At 44.3% G+C, this 15,385-nt stretch overlaps 1 protein-coding gene across 4 annotated transcripts in view; it reads right to left on the reverse strand.

Moving 5' to 3' along the window:
* The window catches only part of atp10d (ATPase phospholipid transporting 10D), a 103,177-nt gene that overhangs the window by 737 nt on the left and 87,055 nt on the right, over positions 1–15,385 (reverse strand). For 3 of the 4 annotated variants that reach the window (XM_061697090.1, XM_061697091.1, XM_061697089.1), the window contains exons 20-22: positions 14,345–14,425; positions 10,529–10,633; positions 10,156–10,343 (exon numbers count right to left, since the gene is read on the reverse strand). In XM_061697090.1, coding sequence (XP_061553074.1) covers positions 10,156–10,343; positions 10,529–10,633; positions 14,345–14,425 — 374 coding nt within the window. Of the gene's footprint in view, positions 1–10,155; positions 10,344–10,528; positions 10,634–14,344; positions 14,426–15,385 lie in introns of those variants that run through there. The other variant, XR_009769832.1, reaches the window with a different exon arrangement.

Consider the following 15,385-nt stretch of genomic DNA (forward strand, 5'->3'; position numbering starts at 1 on the left):
GCCCCAAAATGGATAGGAAATCACCTGGAAGTGCCCCCAAAATAAACAGAAAGTGATCTGGAAGTGCACCCAAATACAACAGGAAATGCCCTAGATTGAACAGGAAGTGGCTCAAAATGAAAAGGAAGTGCCTCAAAATAAAAAGTGCCCCCAGAATTAACAGAAATCACCCTAAAATGAACCCGAACTAAACCAGACTTTAACTGTTCAGATAATTTCTGTTCAAAATTTGTTCTAAAATTTCTGAATAAAAGCCTAAAATTAAGATTTTTTTAAAATGTCACTCTCGTTTCCACACTTCTTTACCGATTCAAACTGCTCCAGCTTCAAACACTAAAGATCATTCCACATCTTTTAATTCCATTGCAAATCATTTCATGTCATTCATCAGAATAAGAATCAGAATCAGAATCATATTTATTTTGCCAAGTACAACCCCAATTCCAACGAAGTTGGGACGTTGTGTTAAACATAAATAAAAGAACACAATGAATCATGTTCAACCTATATTTAATTGAATAAACTACAAAGACAAGATGTTTAATGTTCAAACTGATAAACGTAATTGTTTTTAGCAAATAATAATTAACTTTTTATTTTATTTAATTTTATGGTTGCAACACGTTACATAAAAGCTGGGACAGGTGGCAAAAAAGACTGAGAAAGTTGAAGAATGCTCATCAAAATGCTCATCAGGTGAACAGGCTAATTGGGAACAGGTGGGTGCCATGATTGTGCATATAAGGAGCTTCCCTGAATTGCTCAGTCATTCCCAAGCAAAGGTGGGGCGAGGTTCATGAGAACATAGTCAACAGTTTAAGGACAATGTTCCTCAACCTATAATTGCAAGGAATGTGGATTCGTAGTGAAAGAGTGCGGGTACTAGACTTGCCTGCCTGGAGTCCAGACCTGTCTCCCATTGAAAATGTGTGGTGCATTATGAAGCGTAAAATAGGACAACGGAGACCCCGGACTGTTGAACAGCTGAAGCTGTACATCAAGCAAGAATGGGAAAGAATTCCACTTACAAAGCTTCAACAATTAGTGTCCTGAGTTCCCAAACATTTATTGAATGTTGAAAATAAAAGGTGATGTAACACAGTGGTAAACATGACCCTGTCCAAGCTTTTTTGGAACGTGTTGCAGCCATAAAATTCTAAGTTCATGATTATTTGGTAAAAACAATAAAGTTAATCAGTTTGAACATTAAATATCTTGTCTTTGTAGTGTATTCAATAAAATATAGGTTGAACATGATTTACAAATGATTGTATTCTGTTTTTATTTATGTTTAACACAACGTCCCAACTTCATTGGATTTTGGGTTGTATGTCAAAAGACACACAACAGAGAATACTTTTGAGACAAAGATATTGAGAAAAACATTCACTGAGTTTTAATGCTCAGTGAATGCTGGGACAATTTTTTGGTTTTGACAATTGTGCAAAAAGATGCAGGGTCCTCCAGTAATTACAGCAGTTTGAATGACTAATATAGCAATAGTCCGGTGCAATGACCATTGTGCAAAAGGCGCCGAGACTTCAAGGAATGCGACTAGTAGTGCGATAATCTGGGACAATGTCGATTGTGCAAATGTTGCAGATACTCCTCAGTCAGTGTGCAAGTGGTGCAGATGCTACTCTAGCATGAGTGGCCAGTATTGGTCAACAACAGATATGCAAATAGTGCAGTGTGGCGAGACTACTACAGTGAGTGTAAGAGTAGTATATAATTGGCCCGACAGAAATGTGACAACAAACACAAGACAAAGAATTGGCAGCATGTTGCAATGGAATTGTAAGTTAGCTTTTTAAGAAGTTGATGGCAAGAGGGAAGAAGCTGTTGGAATGTCTGCTAGTTTTTGTTTGCATTGTTCGGTACCACCGACCTGAGGGAAGGAGCTGGAAGAGCTGGTGACCGAGATGTGGAGGGTCCAAGAGGATTTTGCACGCTCTTGTCTTAGTTCTGGGAACGTGCAAGTCCTCAAGGGATTCCGACAATATTTTCAGCAGTTTTGATTGTCCGTTGCAGTCGGAGTTTGTCCTTTTTTGAAGCAGCACCAAACCATACTGTGATGGAAAAACACAGGACTGATTCGATGACCGCTGTGTAGAACTGCCTCAACAGCTCCTGTGGCAGGCTGTGCTTCCTCAGAAGCCGCAGGAAGGCCTCTGCTGGGCCTTTTTGAGGAAGGACTTGATGTTTATCGCCCACTTCAGGTCCGGAGAGACTGTAGTTCCCAGGAACTTGAAGGTCTTGACGGTTGACACAGGGCAGTTGGACAGCGTACGGGACAGCTGTGGCGAAGGATGCCTCCTGAAGTCCACAATCATCTCTACAGTCCTGAGCGTGTTCAGCTCCAGGTTGTGTCGGCCGCACCACAGCTCCAGCCGCTCCACTTCTTGTCGATATGCAGACTAGTCACCGTCTTTAATGAGGCCGATGAATGTGGTGTCATCTGAAAACTTCAAGAATTTGAAAGCCGGGTGCGTTGTGGTGCAGTCGTTCGTGTAGAGAGAAAAGAGCAGCGGCGAGAGGACACAACCTTGGGGCACCCCGGTGCTGATGCTGCGTGTGGATGAGGTGGCATCCCACAGCCTCACCTGCTGCATCCTGCCGGTCAGGAAGCTGTAAAACCACTGGCAGATGGCAGGCGAGACGCTGAGCTGGAGAAGCTTGGAGGAGAGGAGTTCGGGGATGATGGTATTGAACGCAGAGCTGAAGTCGACGAACAGGATCCTCGCGTAGGTCCCCGCGCTGTCGAGGTGTTCTCGGATTAAGTGCATTCCCATGTAGACTGCATCATCCGCAGAGTGTTTGCTCGGGAGGCAAACTGCAGGGGGTCCAGCAGGGGACCTGTGACACTCTTCAGGTGGTCCAGCACGAGGCGTTTAAAGGACTTCATGACCACAGATGTCAAGGCGACAGGCCTTTAGTCATTCAGATCCGAGATTGCAGCTTTCTTGGTGACTGGGATGATGGTTGAGCATTTGAAACAGGATGGTACCTTGCACAGTTCCAGAGATCTATTGAAGATCTGTGTGAAGACTGGAGCGAACTGGTGAGAGCAGACTTTGAGGCAGGATGGGGACACAAGGTCTGGGCCGCCGCTTTGTTAATCTTTTGTTGTTTGAAGATGTGTCTCACATCCTGTTTGTGGATGGTCAATGCAGAAGTCAGAGTTGTGATTGTTGTCAGTAGTGCGACTGTGTGGGTGTGGGGTGTGAAAGTGTCCTTTTCAAATCTGCAGTAGAAGCTGTTTAAGTCGTCGGCTAGTCTACTATTGTTCTCAGCTTGGGGGGGGATCGTCGGTTGTAATTGTTTAGCGATTGTAATGTATGCCAGACTGATTTAGAGCCGTTAGCGCTGAAAGTGTTTTTTCAACTTTGTTGCATAGTTTCTCTTTGCAATGTTAATTTCTTTCATCAGCTGGTTTCTCGTGCGATTATACAGGGCAGGGTTTACTTCGATATGCGTCCTCTTTAGCCTGGCGAAGTTGCTTAAGTTTGGCAGTAAACCATGGATTGTTATTGAATGTGCGAAATGACGTTGTTGGTACACACACCCCTTCACAGAAACTGATATAGGTTGTGACAGTGTCCGTATATTCATCCAGACTGCCAGATGAATATTCAAAGGCACTCCAGTCTTTGCAGTCTAAACAGCTTTGAAGTTCTATCTTTGCTTCATTTTTCCACTTTTTCACTGTTTTCACCGTCGGCTTCGCGCATTTAGGTTCTTGCCTGTATGTTGGTATTAAGTGAATTAAGCAGTGATCAGGCGAGCCCATATGGCTCGGTATGCTTTATTTAGCGTAGTATAGCAGTGGTCTAAAATGTTATTTTCCCTGGTAGGACAGTTGATGTGCTGCTTGGATTTAGGGAGTTTAAGGTTGAGTTTAGCTTTGTTAAAGTCCCCGAGAATAATGAGGGGTGAGTCCGGGTGCTTTTTTCCAATTTCGTTTACTTTTTCCGCGAGCGTTAGCAGTGCGGCGTTCGTGTTAGCTTGAGGCGGAATATAGACACCGGCGAGAATTAAAGATGCAAACTCATGCGGCGAGTAAAATGACTTACAGTTCAAAAACAGCGACTATAAATGCAGGCTGCAGTGTGTGCTGAGCTCCGTGACTTCCGTACACCGTCTTTTGTTGATATATAAGCATATCCCGCCACTTTTTGTTTTTCCCGATAAGTCCATGTCTGCCCGGTGAAGATGGAAGCCGGGAAGCATGACGGCGCCTTCAGGGACAGCCTCACAAAGCCAGGTCTCCGTAAAGCACAGGGCGGCGGAACGTCCAGTCTTTACTGGTCTTTATCAGAAGATGATGCTCGTCCATTTTGTTGGGTCGGGAGAGTAGATCTTGTGGAGCTTCAGTTGGATGCCAGCTGGCTTCCCTTTGTGGTGTCGCCTTCGCTCCATGCCCCAAAGATTGCAGTCGTTGGTCCGGTGAGTAACTCGGGGAAAGAATTGAGCGGATTTGCGAAAGTTGGTGAAAGAAAGAACGTGGTAGACTCCTTGATGTTTAGCAAGTTTCCCCTTGTGTAAGTGAGTCACGTAATGTCTCCAAAGATGAACGAAAAACACAAAAACAAACAATACGAGAGAGCGCGTAACCGAGGCGTCCACATGGGTAGGCGCCATCTTGGTTAATTAATTAATTCATTCATTCATTCATGCATTTTCCATACCGCTTATCCTCACTAGGGTCGCGGGATCCCCATATCATTTCATATAATTCCATATCATTCAATTACATTTGACTTCATAACATAATATTGAATTTCATTCAACATTATTCCATATCATATCCATATTATTCAACATCATTCTAGATATCTCTCCAAAAACCCCTATGGGTTAGGGTAACGTGGGTCCCCCTCCCGTGGGCTCACCACCTATGGGAGGGGCCATAGGGGTCGGGTGCAGTGTGAGCTGGGCGGTGGCTGAAGGTGGGGACCCAGGCTATAGAAACTGGCTCTAGGGACGTGGAATGTCACCTCTCTGGCAGAGCAGGAGCCCAAGCTGGTGTGTGAGGTTGAGAAATTCCGACTAGATATAGTCTGGCTCGCCTCCACACACGGCTTGGGCTCTGGTACCAGTCCTCTTGAGAGGGATTGGACTCTTTTCCACTCTGGAGTTGCCCATGGTGAGAGGCACCAAGCAGGTGTGGGTATACTTATTGCCCCTGCGCCTGTACGTTGGGGTTCACCCCGGTGGACGAGAGGGTAGCCTCCCTCCAGCTTCGGGTGGGGAAACGGGTCCTGACTGTTGTTTGTACCCATGTACCAAACAACACTTCAGAGAACCCACCCTTTTTGGAGTCCTTGGCGGGGGTGCTGGAGAGTGCTGGGGACTCCATCATTCTGCTGGGGGACTTCAATGCTCACGTGGGCAATAACAGTGAGACCAAGAAGGGCGTGATTGGGAGGAACGACCCCCCCAATCAGAACCCGAGTGGTGTTCTGTTTTTGGACTTCTGTGCTCACCATGGATTGTCCATAACGAACACCATGCTCATAAGGGTGTCCACACGTGCACTTGGCACCAGGACACCCTAGGTCGCAGTTCGATGATCGACTTTGTGGTCGTGTCATCGGACCTGTGTGGTTTTCGTCCTGGCCGTGGAACAGTGGACTATCTCTACACCCTCGGCGGGGTCCTCAAGGGTGCATGGGAGTTCACCCAACCAGTCTATATGTGTTTTGTGGACTTGGAGAAGGCGTTCGACCGTGTCCCTCTGGGAATCCTGTGGGGGGTGCTTTGGGAGTATGGGGTATCAAACCCCCTGATGGCTGTTCGATCCCAGTACGACCGGTGTCAGAGTTTGGTCCGCATTGCCAGCAGTAAGACATGGCTGTCCTTTGTCACTGATTCTGTTCAAAACTTTTACGGACAGACTTTCTAGGCGCAGCCGAGGCGTAGAGGGGGTCCGGTTTGGTGGCCTCAGTATTCCATCTCTGCTTTTTGCAGATGGTGTGGCTCTGTTGGCTTTATCAGGCCATGATCTCCGACTCTCACTAGAGCGGTTCGCAGCAGAGTGTGAAGCGGCTGGGATGAGAATTAGCACCTCCAAATCTGAGACCATGGTCCTCAGTCGGAAAAGGGTCTCCGGGTGGGGGATGAGATCCTTCGCCAAGTGGAGGAGTTCAAATATCTTGGGGTCTTGTTCACGAGTGAGGGAAGAATGGAACGGGAGATCGACAGGTGGATCGGTGCAGAGTCTGCAGTGATGTGGAATTTGTATCGGTCCGTTGTGGTGAAGAAGGAGCTAAGCCGAAAGGCGAAGCTCTCTATTTACCGGTCGATCTACGTTCCTATCCTCACCTTTGGTCATGACCTGTGGGTCGTGACCAAAGGTGAGGATAGGAACCTGTGGGTCGTGACCAAAAGAACAAGATCAAGCGGCCGAAATGAGTTTTCTCCGCAGGGTGTCCGGGCTCTCCCTTAGAGATAGGGTGAGAAGCTCGGCCATCCGGGAGGGGCTCAGAGTAGAGCCGCTGCTCCTCCAGATGAGGTGGCTTGGGCATTTGTTTAGGATGCCTCCAGGACACCTCCCTGGTGAGGTGTTCGTGGCATGTCCCACCGGGAGGAGACCCCGGGGATGTTCCAGGACACACTGGAGAGACTATGTTTCCCGGCTTGCCTGGGAATGCCTCGGGATCCCTTGCCTGGGAATGCCTCGGGAAGAGCTGGAGGAAGTGGCTGGGGAGAGGAAAGTCTGGGCTTCCCTGCTAAAGCTACTGCCCCCGCGACCCGACCTCAGATATGCGGAACAAAATGGATGCATGGATCATTCTAGATCATTCCATATCATTCTATATTATTTCATTCAGTAAAATGGTAAACGGACTGCACCTATATAGCGCATTATCGACAACATCACAGTGCCCAAAGCGCTTTACAAAGCCTCACATTCACCCATTCAAACACACATTCATACACTAATGGGCGGCTGCTGCCATGCAAGGCGCTGCCAGGTCCACTGGGAGCAAATTAGGGTTGAGTATCTTGCCCAAGGAGACTTCAAAATACAGACAGTTGGAGCCAGCATTCGAACCGGCGACCCTTCGGTCACTGGACGACCCACAGCCGCCCATATTTAAGCATTCACATGCAATTTGTACAGAAATTGCAGTCTAGTCCTTTATGCTTTTGATCTGTGTTGAAAAAGAGATGCCTGCGCATAAGGACAAAACACAGAATGAAATCATTTCAGCATTCTGTTTACCCACTACAGGCACAGTGGAGGTGAAAGATTTGTGAAGACTGAACCATTTGGGAGCTGTCAATGATTCCTCCTCCCATCCCAATACACTCAACAATAAGTGACATCTGACAAGACTCAAATCCCTTTTTGAGTGTGAGTCAGCCGAAGTGAAATGAGGCCTGAATCTGGCTTGAATCACACAGTGATGCTCATCTTTATGACGAGTTTATTTTCATTTTGAATAGCATGTTTTATTGTTGTCAATGCAGCCCTATGTTGGTCAAGGAAATAGGGATGATGAAGAAGTGATGGGTAAGTACGGCATCTAGGAAAGGAACTTGGAGGGACAGATGGTGGTAGACTTTGCAACAAGGATGCAAATGGCTGTAGTGAACACTTTTTTCCAGAAGAGGCAGGAACATAGGGTGACCTACAAGAGCGGAGGTAGAAGCACGCAAGTGGATTACATCTTGTGCAGACGATCTAATCTGAAGGAGGTTACCAACTGTAAGGTAGTGGTAGGGGAGAGTGTGGCTAGACAGCATAGGATGGTGGTGTGGAAGATGACTTTGGTGGTGGGGAGGAAGATTAGGAAGACAAAGGCAGAGCAGAGAACCACATGGTGGAAGCTGAGACAGGACGAGTGTTGTGCAGCTTTTCGGGAAGAGGTGAGACAGGCTCTCGGTGGACAGGAGGAGCTTCCAGAAGACTGGACCACTGCAGCCAAGGTGATCAGAGAGGCAGGCAGGAGAGTACTTGGTGTATCTTCTGGCAGGAAAGGAGAGGAGACTTGGTGGTGGAACCTCACATTACAGGAAATCATACAAGGAAGTGAGGCGAAAGGAATACATTGAGATGCGACATAGGACAAAGATAGCGGTGGCAAAGGTCAGACAAGAGGCATATGATGACATGTATGCCAGGTTTGACATTAATGAAGGAGAAAAGGATCTATACAGGTTGTCCAGAGAGGGGATAGAGACGGGAAGGATGTGCAGGATAGAGATGGAAATATGTTGACTGGTGCCAGTCGTGTGTGAGATAGACGGAAAGAATACTTCGAGGAGTTGATGAATGAGGAAAATGAGAGACAAGGGAGAGACCACGAAGTGGCAATGATTAGCAAGGGGGAAGTTAGAAAGGCATTAAAAAGGATGAAAAATGGAAAGGCAGTTGGTCCTGATGACATTCCTGTGGAGGTATGGAAGCATCTAGGAGAGGTGGCTGTGGAGTTTTTGACCAACTTGTTCAATAGAATTCTAGCGCGTGAGAAGATGCCTGAGGAATGGAGGAAAAGTGTGCTGTTGCCCATTTTTAACAACAATGGTGATGTGCAGAGCTATGGGAACTATAGAGGGATAAAGTTGATGAGCCACACAATGAAGTTATGGGAAAGAGTAGTGGAGGCTAGACTCAGGACAGAAATGAGTATTTGCGAGCAACAGTATGGTTCCATGCCTAGAAAGAGTACCACAGATGCATTATTTGCTTGAGGATGTTGATGGAAAAGTACAGAGAAGGTCAGAAGGGGCTACATTGTGTCTTTGTAGATCTAGAGAAAGCCTATGACAGAGTACCCTGAGAGGAACTGTGGTACTGCATGCGGACGTCTGGAGTGGCAGAGAAGGATGTTAGAATAATACAGGACATGTACAAGGGCAGCAGAACAGCGGTGAGGTGTGCTGTAGGTGTGACAGACGAATTTAAGGTGGAGGTGGGACTGCATCAAGAATCAGCCCTGAGCCCCTTCCTGTTTGCAGTGATGATGGATAGGCTGACAGATAATGTTAGACTGGAATCCTCGTGGACCATGATGTTTGCAGAGGACATTGTGATCTGCAATGAAAGCAGGGAGCAGGTGGAGGAACAGTTAGAAAGATGGAGGCATGCACTGGAAAGCAGAGGAATGAAGATTAGCTAAAGTAAGACAGAATATATGTGCATGAATGAGAGGGGTGGTGGGGGAAGAGTGAGGCTACAGGGAGAAGAGATAGCAAGGGTGAAGGACTTTAAATACTTGGGGTCAACCGTCCAGAGCAATGGTGAGTGTGGTCAGGAAGTGAAGGAACGGGTCCAAGCAGGTTGGAACGGGTGGAGGAAGGTGTCAGGTGTGTTATGTGACAGAAGAGTCTCTGCTAGGATGAAGGGCAAAGTTTATAAAACGGAAATTAAGATGTTGAGGTTCGCTCTCGGAGTGACCAGGTTGAATAAAATTAGAAATGAGCTCATCAGAGGGATACCCAAGGTTCGATGGTTTGGACACGTCCAGAGGAGAAATAGTGAGTATATTGGTAGAAGGATGATGAGGATGGAGCTGCCAGGCAAGAGAGCTAGAGGAATACCAAAGAGAAGGTTGATGGATGTCATGAAGGAAGACATGAGGGCAGTTGGTGTTCGAGAGGAGGATGCAGGAGATAGGCTTACATGGAAAAGGATGACAAGCTGTGGCGACCCCTGAAGGGACCAGCCAAAAGGAAAAGAAGAAGATATGTTTTATTGTTGTCAATTGTTGGAATATAATGTAACCATTAATTATGTAATTTATGCATTCATTTTCCATACCGCTTATCCTCACTAAGGTTGCGGGCATGCTGGAGCCTATCCCAGCTGACTCACCCTTGACTGGTCGCCAGCCAATCACAGGGCACATAAACAACCATTCGCACTCACTTTCACACGTATGGACAATTTAGAGTCTTCAAATTAACCTAACATACATGTTTTTGGAATGTGGTAGAAAACTGGAGTCCCCGGAGAAAACCCCCGCAGACACCGGGAGAACATGCAAACTCCACACTGGCGAGGCCGGATTTGAACCCGGGTCGTCAGAACTGTGAGGCAGATGTACTAACCAGCAGTCCACAGTGCCGCCATTAACTATATTTTGATGAAAAAGCTTTCTAAAGGGGAGAAAGAAAAAGCAAGGTGTGTGTTGTGTGTTTATTCACCTGGGCATCAGTGCTGTAACAGTAGTGAGAGTACACACAATGTAAAATAGAGGCTGGGACATTTGCAACATCTCAACACCCACAGGGTTGGTAGGGGGACTGCAGGTCAAACAGCAAATGCTGAAGAGCAGCACAAAGCCAAAGTACGACCCCGCACTGAGCACCAACACGAAAACATGAATCCACGTCTGCAAAACAACACAAAAGATTAGATGATATAGGTTACCTTTATACTTACCACTTGCAAAATGAGAAACGTACATAATGACCACAATTTGATCTTTGTTGCTTTCTGGGAAGTCAGTAAGGAGTGTAAATCATGTGTGTGAACAGTGAATTATTGCACTTTTAAGAGTATAGCACTGTGTCTGACCAGAGTATGACTCTCGATGACTTGGTGCAGCAGGATGATAAGGAGAGCTGAAGCGTTGATCGGTGAACCAAAGGACAGCTCTCCAATGTCTGATCCAACGTAAGCCTGTTAAACATGGCAACATTTTGGGATTTACAGTGGGTACGGAAAGTTTTCTGACCCCCTTAAATTTTTCACTCTTTTTTATATTGCAGCCATTTGTTCAAATCATTTAAGTTTTTTCCTCATTAATGTACACACAGCACCCCATATTGATAGAAAAAAAGTAATTGTTAATTTTTTTGCTGATTTATTAAAAAAGAAAAACTGAAACATCACACAGCCCTAAGTATTCAGACCCCTTGCTGTGACACTCATATATTTAACTCGGGTGCTGTCCATTTCTTCTAATCATCTTTGAGATGGTTCTACACCTTCATTGGAGTCCAGCTGTGTTTGATTATACTGTTTGGACGTGATTAGGAAAGCCACACACCTGTCTATATAAGACCTTACAGCTTACAGTGCATGTCAGAGCAAATGAGAATCATGAGGTCAAAGCAACATCCTGAAGAGCTCAGAGACAGAATTGTGGCAAGGCACAGATCTGGCCAAGGTTACACAAACATTTCTGCTGCACTTTACGTTCCGAAGAGCAAAGTGGCCTCCATAATCCTGAAATGGAAGATGTTTGGGATGATCTGAACCCTTCCTTGAGCTGGCCGGAGAAGAGCCTTAGTGAGAGAGGTAAAGAAGAGCTCCAGAGATGCAGTCGGGAGATGGAAGAAAGTTCTAGAAAGTGAACCATCACTGCAGCCTCCACCGTCGGGGCTTTATGGCATAGTGGCCTGACGGAAGCCTCTCCTCAGTGCAAAACACATGAAAACCCGCATGGAGTTTGCTAAAAACACCTGAAGGACTCCAAGATGGTGAGAAATAAGATTATCTGGTCTGATGAGACCAAGATAGACCTTTTTGGCCTTAATTCTAAGCAGTATGTATGGAGAAAACCAGGTACTGCTCATCACCTGTCCAATACGGTCCCAACAGTGAAGCATGGTGGTGGCAGCATCGTGCTGTGGGGGTGTTTTTCAGCTGCAGAGACAGGGAGACTGGTTGCAATCAAAGAAAAGATGAATGCGGCCAAGTCCAGGGATATCCTGGATGAAAACCTTCTCCAGAGTGCTCAGAACCTCAGACAGGGCCAAAGGTTCACCTTCAAAAAAGACAATGACCCTCAGCACGCTGCTAAAATACAGAAGGAGTGGCTTCAGAACAACTCAGTGACTGTTTTTGAATGGCCCTGACCTAAACCCAATTAAACATCTCTGGAGAGACCTGAAAATGGCTGTCCACCAACGTTCACCATCCAACCTGACAGAACTGGAGAGGATCTGCAAGGAGGAATGGCAGAGGATCCCCAAATCCAGGTGTGAAAAACTTGCATCATTCTCCAAAAGACTCATGGCTGTATTAGCTCAAAAGGGTGCTTCTACTAAATACTGAGCAAAGGGTCTGCATACTTATGGCTGTGTTAATATGGGGTGCTGTGTGTACATTAATGAGGGGAAAAAATGAACTTAAATGATTTTAGAAAATGGCTGCAATGTAAAAGAGTGGAAAATTTAAGGGGGTCTGAATACTTTCCGTACCCACTGTATTGCATGATACAGTTATTACAAAAAAATTACGTGAACGATAGAGTTTGCATTTTAAGAAGACAAAACATTTTCTCATGTATGTTAAAACTGTCTCTATGACCTTATAGTAGTTTATTATTAAAATGATCTTTTGAAAAATCATCCCTTTCTGGACCCATTTTATGCGTCAAATTTAATTATAATAATTATTTTTACAACAAACAGACTGCAGAGACAGGAGGCATGACCAAATAGTGTATCATTTACACACGCCCACCATGCACAGAAAGCCTTGCGGGGACACACCGCAGCCTCTCACAAAGGAGACTATCATAATAGCAACGTGACAAGATTTCCCAAAATATGTCAAAATGCAAATTCTGGTTGGAATGGCCACTTCAAACAGAGTATAATGTATCAAGAATTTTGAAAATTGTATGATGGGTTACGGAGAAATTTAGATTTTTGTTTGGAAAAAAAATTGGGCTTTTTAGGAAACGGTTATGTTTGATTATGGCCGACTGAAAATCTGGTCAAAAAACACCTTCAAGCAAAGCAAATTTATTTATCGAGGACATTTCGTACACAAGGTAAATCAATGGGCTTTACATGATTAAAACCATTTAGAAAATAGAGTAAAATTCAAATTAGAGGAAATAAAATTACCTCATTAGTTCTCAACATATTCACACACTACTGTAATTGGCCATGCTGAATTTGATTTTGAATATATTTCTTATGAAAATTTAAATTTCAACGCCCTAATTAGCATACAAAAAATTCAAGCAATGGTCTGCTTTTTTTTCAAAAGCTAAATGACACTAAGGTATTCAAATGTGGACATAATATATGAACAGTTATGGCAAAAAGACAAAATGGAGGTTGAAGATAGTTTTAATAATATATTTGCAAAGAGAGAGAGAGAGAGAGAGAGAGAGAGAGAGAGAGAGAAAGAGAGAGAGTGTCAAGAGACGTTACAATTGCTTCGCGTCTCTGAGACGCCCATGAAAGAGCAATGCCTAATTAAACAGAGAAAATGGGAGGGGAATGAGGAAAGTGGGAAGAAAGACCTATTCACACGGGTATCTTGTCCTTGAGACAAAAGGGAGGTTAAAGACAGGATGAGAGAAGGCAAGTACACTCATCAGTGAAATGAAAAATAGTTTTCTAACACAACTCAGGGTATTTACGTCATTGCATTGCTGTCGCATGCTGTCCTAGTTACCACGTTACATATAACAATTAAGCTACTAAGTACATTGGGAAAGGCCACACAAGAACAAAGGACTATTGAAGTAAACTATTGGATAATGCAATAAAAGATTATATGGACTATATTTTGTCATTTTGCCATAACAGAACCCATAATGTGCTTTTAAAAATACAGTGGAACCTCAGGTTATGAAAAACTCACCTTACGAACAATTCGAGTTACGTACAAAAATTTTGTACAAAAATTACCTCGAGTTACGTATTTTTTTTTGGGTTGCGAAGAGTCTTTGTATGGACGAATGGAAGGATCTACAGTATGCTGTGCTTCTACTTGTCCTGCGTTATGATTATTGACTCTGTGCACAACGCTTGGATGTAAGGGAAAAACTATTTGTCTGCTCCGCGGCATTAACCGGAAATCTGATCTTGGTGGAAGCTCCGCCTCAACATCATCGATCATCCAATCACGTCATATAGCGTTTGTAATTGACGTGGTAAAAAAAGTTCCAGAAATCATTTCATTTTCATAAAAAAAAATACTATTTACTGTATGTTCTTTATTGAATTGTAGGGTCTCTTTAATTAAAACAACAAACAGTTAATATTGGCATAATCACGTCAAAATAGCTCTCTATGTAGGCGTTTGCTCGGCGGAAGTTCCACCTCTACGCACATTCAGCCAATCAGATGCGACCAGCGGGTGCCACATTATGAATGAAGACTGAAAGAGGTGGCTATCGTCGCATGGGCTAAACAGTCAGAATGGCACCCAAGACGAAAAGGGAAAATGCTAAAGACAAATCCACTCTTAACACACCTTAGACCGAAGGATAATCTTATAGAATAATCTTATAAAACAAGATTTTCTGGCGTTTGATGTGCTTGATCGGAAAAGGCAAATCAGCACAAAAAGCCGACTGTCTCTATGTATGCCTTAGGGAGATATTCAATAATAGGACGAGTGACTTTAGTGCAGCGTACTTACAAAATAAGGCACAAAAAAGCAAACAAGGCTTTGGTAAAAGGCATCCAGGGCTGTGAACCAGAAGACATATGCAGCATAGGCCTGAGGAGAAAAAAAGTTCATGCGTCAGAAAATGTGATCAGCCATGACTAAGTTTCTCCTTAAAGGCTGCAGTGAGACATCTCTGAACTAGAAGGGTTGATACAGTAGCTAATCTGATCCAGCAGCAATTTCTTCCACTCCATGTCACCTTAAATAATTACAACCCCAATTCCAATGAAGTTGGGACGTTGTGTTAAACATAAATAAAAGCAGAATACAATGATTTGCAAATCATGTTCAACCTATATTTAATTGAAGACACTACAAAGACAAGATATTTAATGTTCAAACTGATAAACTTTATTGTTTTTAGCAAATAATCATTAACTTAGAATTTTATTGCTGCAACACGTTCCAAAAAAGACTGGGAAAGTTGAGGAATCAGAATCAGAATCAGAATCAGAATCATCTTTATTTGCCAAGTATGTCCAAAACACACAAGGAATTTGTCTCCGGTAGTTGGAGCCGCTCTAGTACAACAAACAGTCAATTTACAGAACACTTTGGGGACATAAAGACATTGACAAAAAACAATTGTGCAAAAAGATGCAGAGTCCTCTAGCACTTAGAGCAGTTCGAATGACTAATATTGCAATAGTCCGGTGCAATGACCATTGTGCAAAGGGCGCTGAGACTTCAAGGAGTGTATGCGGTTTAAAGTGACGAGTAGTGCGATCATCTGGGACAATGTCGGTTGTGCAAATGTTACAGATACTCCTCAATCAGTGTGCAAATGGAGCAGATGCTACTCTGGCATGAGTGGCCAGTATATGCAAATAGTGCAGCATGGCGAGACAACTACAGTGAGTGCACAAGTAATACATAATTGGCCCCACAGAAATGTGACAACGAACTCAAGTCAAAAAATTGCCAGCTTGTTGTAATGGAATTATAGGTTAGGTGTTTAAGAAGTTGATCGCAAGAGGGAAGAAGCTGTTGGAATGTCTACTAGTTCTAGTT

Source organism: Phycodurus eques, chromosome 14, assembly GCF_024500275.1.
Source record: "Phycodurus eques isolate BA_2022a chromosome 14, UOR_Pequ_1.1, whole genome shotgun sequence".
NCBI lineage: Eukaryota > Metazoa > Chordata > Actinopteri > Syngnathiformes > Syngnathidae > Phycodurus > Phycodurus eques.